The sequence below is a fragment of the Eucalyptus grandis genome, chromosome 4 (assembly GCF_016545825.1).
Source record: "Eucalyptus grandis isolate ANBG69807.140 chromosome 4, ASM1654582v1, whole genome shotgun sequence".
NCBI lineage: Eukaryota > Viridiplantae > Streptophyta > Magnoliopsida > Myrtales > Myrtaceae > Eucalyptus > Eucalyptus grandis.
In genome coordinates this window covers 38,850,794-38,857,170 of record NC_052615.1, presented here as the reverse complement: position 1 = coordinate 38,857,170, position 6,377 = coordinate 38,850,794, and the positions used below count along the sequence as shown (strand labels likewise).

Below are 6,377 nucleotides of genomic sequence, written 5' to 3'. Positions count from 1 at the left end.
CTGCGCTTGGATCCGCCGTTCGTTAAGGACGTGGGATTGGGTTTGCCTGAAGAGGAAATGCAGCTTTACTGCACCAACTGCTGCCAAGAGGCCGCTCAGATGCTCAATTCTGGACGATTGATTCGGAGAGGGGACAGTCGTCTCTCCTCTTTGACCCTCCCCCTCTCTTCCTTCCATATTTCTTGTTCAAAAATTTAAACAGTTGCAATGGTTTGGTTTGTGGGTCAGCAGATTAAAAAGTAAACTATGATTTCGTGTGTTCTTATCAAATATTGTCGGTTTTGGTCGTGGATCGCCCGTGTGGATACGATCTTATAAAATGATTCCGGATGGCACACGAACAATGTTCCGTCGTCTACATGTTTGTCGTTTGACATTTGTCCATGGAGAAAAATAACCAATAAATGACGTGATTTCGTCATTGAGGCACACCGCGAACTTTGTACATGAAAGTGACGTGGCGATTTGTGGTTGAGCGTGAGTGGACGATGCGGTCTAGTGTGTTTTGAAGGCTTAATCATTGCTAAAAACTCAAATCAAATCAATTTTGCTCATTTTATATAGGAGGTACAGAGAAATCGAATCCGCCCGGACCATCCGAAATCAAACTGAACCTACTCAAAACCGGTGATTCTTAAAAGAACCGGTGAGTACCAATCGGATTCTCAATTTCATAGATAGATCCGCTCACCTATCCATCTGATCGATTTTATAATAATAATATATTGATTTTTAATATTAAAAATTCGAAATAAGTAAATCTAGAATCAACTTAATGGTTGTTGTGGCTTTTGACTTTTGATTTGTTTTACTTTTTTTCACCTTCAACATTATGTTCTAATTTCTGGCGGTTGCTCTGCTGCATAATGCATCATTCCTATTGTCATCTTGGTGCGCTTTAGTTTGCTGATCATCGTCTCAAAACAATTCAGGAAGTTGCTTTAAGAGGATGACTAGCAAGAAGCACATGAAAATAGTGCTGAGACGGATGATAGGGAGAAAAAGGTGCGGCTCGTATGCAACCATGCTGGTCCGAATAAGCAATTTCTCTACACAACTTGGTTCACAGAAGTGTGACAAGAAATGGACAGAACAATGAATGCTGCTTCAAAACCTGAACATCCATGACTTGTTGCTGGTAGGCCTATTGTTATTGTAAATGTAGAAAGCACGCACGACGATGTGTCGCTTTGCCTTTTGAGTCTTCATTGTATCTTAACCCTTCTTCCTCGTTCAGTTTTTGCTTGTTAGAAGAGCTGTACTTGCACTTGCGAGGTTGTGTAAATAAGGTTGGATGTTATGGTATTACCTATATTTGCATAATCATTGGATGCTTCTCAACTGAAAGGGTAGCAACATTCTTAGGGTGGATAGAGAATCTCTTTACTTTGTGGTTGAATTATGAAAAGTTACATTACCAGTTTGAGTAGTTGAAGTTGGTCTGAGAATTCAAAACACTGCACTTTTTTAGTTGCTTTGACTTGAATAAAAGAGATGAGCTTGATTGGATTGTTATCTAGCTCAATCAAGTCAAACAACCAATTGTCTAAATTTATTTGCCATGTTTTCGCTCTAGAGGGTTCCAAAGTTTCTTATCTTTAAATCGAAAACCTTCATATTAGTCGAGAAAATGTTATTATGGTCAGATTGTGAATAAGATATGAGGATGACCTTTTTCTTGTGCATTCTCATTCCAATGCTAAAGTGCCAAATTTGCCCACTATGTTCCGTGCAACATTATTAAGCACACTGAAATTTTTTCTCATCATCTTGTCAATTTTGGTTTTCCTCATTTTGGTTGCGCAATTTTGGGTTCATTAATGAAAGCGCACTTGAAGATGAACGAAAAACCTATAGAGCCTAACTTGCTTGTTTCAAAAGGGTCAATTTCAGAAAACCGCAAAACCATGTTATGAGCTCATTGCTAGAGTACAAAACTCTCAAGAGATGTACACAAATATTTGATGGGTCGAGGTAAGTCCAATTGGTACATTAAATACACATAATCTAATTAGAAACTCGCTCACGACATGATTTTTAAGTTGCAATCTCACTAGAAAGAAGACTACGACGGTGTTCTCTCCGGTTGCTTTTACCGCCAGATGGTCAACACTTCTTGGAATAAAAGTTATTTATGTGAAGTGCAAAATATTAAGATGCTAAAATACGTAAGTCAGATCTGTTTGATATTTACATGATTCGAACATATATTGTACGAACATCAAATTACCCCAAATTACTGGGAAAACGATTCTCAGCTTGTGGAAGAAACTCCTGACCGCCGCCTACCGGTTGTGTTTGTCTCTCTCTTTCTCTCCCGGCCATTGTCGCAGGCGGCGCAAGTTCTTGTTTGAAGCGACGCTGAATATAAAGGTCCAGACTTTTCGACAAGAAGCCCCAGGGTAAGCGGTACCCATTTCTTATCATCGCCTCTGAATTCGTCGATTTCGTTGAACGAGCGGCGGGTCTTGAATCTTTGGATTTCTTGAGCGCTCAAGTGTTTGTTCTATCCCTCGTAATGTCTCCATGCCCCATCTGGGCTCCAATTTCTCATTGTTTCGGTCCCTCTTAGTTTCCGCTTGTGATTGGCCGCGTGATGCTTGAATCTTGTTTAAGACGAAATTGGTTGATTTGTGTTGGTACAATTTGTGCAGCGAAGATGGTGTCCGAGCTAATCAATGCCAATCCCGTCGTGTATGAGAAGAAAGAACGCCGGGTTCGGAGCACGCCGTCGTGTGTCGATGAATACGCTGTCGAACCCATCGATCAGCTAGAGATTTTCGATATCCTTTTCTTCGTTATTGCTTCTTGTTTGATTCGATTCGATCCAATTTGATTTGGTTATAATTCCTTTCTTTTAAGGTCGGTTGTTTTTTAGCTGTTTCATGCTTATGCATAGTCTTAGTATCAAGTATGGGAATGATTGGTGAGTTCTTTATGCTTTGTAGACAGTTAATTTAATTCAAACATTTTTCAAATGAGATGTGGGAAGTTTATCTAGTGCGAGTAAAGTAAAAGTTTACAATTTTATGTCTTATGTGGAAAGTGAGCATGCATTGTCAGCTTTTGTTTCCACCGGCTTTAGATTCTAATTTTCAAGAGATGTTGGCGTAGACACCTAGTACTCGATGTAAGTTTATGCAGAGTGTGGATCAATATTTGGCCATATTGCTCTGTGGTGCTTAAACTGGTGGGTGTTCCTCTCATAAGGTCATCCACTGGTTGTCATATTTGGACAAGGTCAATAGCTATGGAATCGATTTCGATTTACAAGGGAGATAATGGTGTTTATTTTTTCGACTTGCTAATGAGTTGTGCTTTTGATGATCGGCTGATTTTATTGAGGTAACTTCTTTATGAAATTCTAGAAAGTTGGAGATATCTGTTATTAGTATCGTACTTTATTTCAAGTTTCGTGATCTTTGTATGTCAGAGAAGAAAATGCTTAGCCAGACTAGGTGGTGCTTTTGGAGAGTCTCATGAGTTAGTGCGTGAAAGCCCATAAGTTGATAGTAAGATTGATCTTTTCTGCATAAACTCATGATTTTACTGTTTGATGCTGAGAACTCTTGAATGTATGTTTGGAGAGTTCACACTGTGCACAGGAAAAAGAATAAGATGTTCTTTATTCATGTGGAGAGCTTTTGGAAGTTGAATTTGAGGTTTTTCATGCCCGATCAGTCAAGAATATGTTGAAATTCTTAATGGTCATACATCATCTTAGAGATATAAAGGACCCAGAACACCCATACTCTTTGGAAGAACTCAAGGTAATCACTGAAGATGCAATTGAGGTAGATGATTCGAATAGTTATGTCAGGTAAGTTGTCTCTTCCTATCCCCGTTGCATATTCTCCATTGGAATTGCAGTCTTAACCAGATTTTCTTATTTAGGGTCACATTTACTCCAACAGTTGAACATTGCAGTATGGCAACAATAATTGGTTTATGCCTAAGAGTGAAACTTATGAGGAGCTTGCCATCTCGATACAAGGTATGACAAACATTCCTTGGTTGCATTGTGCTTTTATCTGATTTTAGATGATTACTTGGGTGGATGCCCAATTGCATATGTAAAGCCTCCGACGATCATGGGTCAATGGTTTGATTCGGTTGTAGTGATATATTTATTATTAAGCGCGATGAGGAATTGTTCATAGCTTGCTTAAAGTGTTTTGGGTTGATATTTTGGTACTATCAAGTTGGCTTTTGTTTAGTCTGGTTCCTTCTATCCCTTTCCTTAGGTAGTGAAAGAAGTTGCATGCATCTGTCACAATTATTTCCAAAATAGTTCGAGGTCTGGAAATTTCAGATTGCAATTAATCTTGTCAAATTTAATAAATCTAAGTTGTGAGCATAGATCGATAATAAGAAGAGGCAGATACGACTGTAGGGCAAAACACATGCTTTCGTGGCTTTTCAGGACTGCTATGTATATGGCTTTGATAGTTGTTGATCGGTTACTGTGTATGAGCTCACTCACAAGGTCATCCGTAAATTATGCCTCCTTTTTGCTTTGTCAGCAGAACGCAGAATTTGGTTTGCGGTTTTTCCAATAATTTTCTAATGGCCCAAGTATCCTCAGGAAGTTTTGTGGATCTTAAACTGGCTGGCAGACCTCAATTATGGTGGAAGTTAGTTACATTGGCTGCTATGAATTATAAATGAAGAGGTCCATGCAGCAATAAATATTGTTATTGTTGCTGTTATGTTAAATTACTGCTAGCTGTTGCTTGACAAGACATCTGGTCAGTCCCCACATTCCTGTTAATGAGCTATGTTGGCATTTATATGTTGCCCCTCCTTACTCAAATTGCAGACACATATTCTCTTTGAGTGAATTAATCATTGATTATATATGGGATGGAATGCGATGCACTATTTTACCAAGTTTGTTGTTAGCATATCCTCCATGTGTTCTTGCTACGTTTCTGTATTTTAGAGATCAGCAGCGATTCTATTTTCTCAGGTGGATATTAGGATTGCACCTGGTAGTCATGCAACTGAAGCTGCAGGTCTCCCTCTCTCTCTCTCTCTCTCTCTCTCTCTGTGCCCTCCTGCTCATTCCCAAAAACATTATACAGTATTAAATTTCTCAACATTGCTGCAATCTGCTTCTTCTGGTCAATGGTTACAATATTATAATGGTAGATCCTAGTTCTCTGAAAAACTGATGTTGCTAGTAACTGCCTCTATGTCATTATGTTTTTCTCACAAAATCTGTTGGGCGAGGCACTGTAATCACCTTTTGAAATTATTTGATCAAAAAGTCGTGTGTCCTTTCACTTTGTATGATCTTATCATGGTCATCGACAATGTTCATGATGCGGATCCTATCTTGTAATATTGCAGTAAATAAGCAACTAAATGACAAAGAACGGGTTGCTGCTGCGCTGGAGAACCCTAACCTTGTGGACATGGTCGATGAATGTCTGGCTCCTAGTAATGGCTTAGCTGGATGAAAGCGATTTACGCTTGGTGTATTAAGCAGGTCCACCTGGCTTGGATGTATAGGTTATTTCCCTGTTTGATCATGCACTCGCCATTTTCTTTCATGGAGCAGCATCGGGAGGGCAGATTTATTAAAAAGGCCATAAATTATGTTAATTTATGTTTTCCATAGCATGTAAGTTCAGTAGTTCAGAATATATGGAGCTTCGAATATGTACTATTTGGCAGCCAAATTTTGCTATAGATTGTGGTAATCTGATTTTAAAGCATATTCATGTGGGGGTGTTGAAAGGTTTATCCTGCAATGCTTGTTTTCCGGTAAGTTACTTTTGGACTTGGATTTTGCAGCATCTTTCTCTAGCAAACTGAGAGATTTACTGTTACTGGTAAACAAGTGAAGGAGCCAAATAGCCAATATGATTTCATTTGGTGTCCCTATTTCAGGAATTTAGATTAAGATGAGCATGGTAAGACCTAGTGCTAAAAAGTAACTGGCACGGTAGTTATGCTTTCTTCACCATTTAATGGGGGTGTTTGATAAGGACTCTAAATGCAAGGTTCTTGATGGTAAAGATGTGAAGCACATAGCTTAGACTGACCTACGGCTTGAAAGACAATGGTCCGAAGGAGAGTATCAATCGTACTCCTTACTCCAGCAAATGGTTTCTTTTTGTTCCCGAATGCAACAGAGAATGGACAAGATCTTGTCCGATCGAGCAACTAAGGGGTGCATGACAAACTACAATTCTCGTTCCAGAAGCAATTTTTTATTCCAAACTTGTTTTTGGAATAGAAATCTGTTTGATAAAATTATTCTATTATTCTATTTCTAAAATAGATTTTTGTTTCAAAATAGGTTTAGAATAAAAATCATAAGTAAAATTTTTCTACTTTTTTTATTTTTGAAACAGAAATGAGAAATAAAA

At 38.5% G+C, this 6,377-nt stretch overlaps 1 protein-coding gene across 2 annotated transcripts; it reads left to right on the top strand.

Annotated features, from left to right (window-relative positions):
- The first annotated feature begins 2,187 nt into the window (after positions 1-2,187).
- LOC104442389 (protein AE7) lies at positions 2,188-5,756 on the top strand. Of its 2 annotated transcripts, none has more exons than XM_039310586.1 (6): positions 2,188-2,402; positions 2,655-2,783; positions 3,715-3,820; positions 3,895-3,994; positions 4,970-5,015; positions 5,353-5,756. In XM_039310586.1, the coding sequence occupies exons 2-6, from the start codon at positions 2,660-2,662 to the stop codon at positions 5,460-5,462; spliced, it is 486 nt and encodes a 161-aa protein (XP_039166520.1). In that variant the 5' UTR covers positions 2,188-2,402; positions 2,655-2,659; the 3' UTR covers positions 5,463-5,756. The 2 variants fall into 2 exon arrangements, with proteins under 2 accessions (XP_039166520.1, XP_010054123.1); XM_010055821.2 differs by having other exon boundaries at positions 2,391-2,515.
- Positions 5,757-6,377: the final 621 nt, after the last annotated feature.

Coding starts and splice junctions, on each gene's coding strand:
- LOC104442389 (XM_039310586.1), top strand. CDS start 2,660: ATGGTGTCCGAGCTAATCAATGCCAATCCCGTCGTGTATGAGAAGAAA. Junction 2,784..3,714: donor CGATCAGCTAGAGATTTTCG/ATATCCTTTTCT, acceptor TAATGGTCATAC/ATCATCTTAGAGATATAAAG. Junction 5,016..5,352: donor TCATGCAACTGAAGCTGCAG/GTCTCCCTCTCT, acceptor GTAATATTGCAG/TAAATAAGCAACTAAATGAC.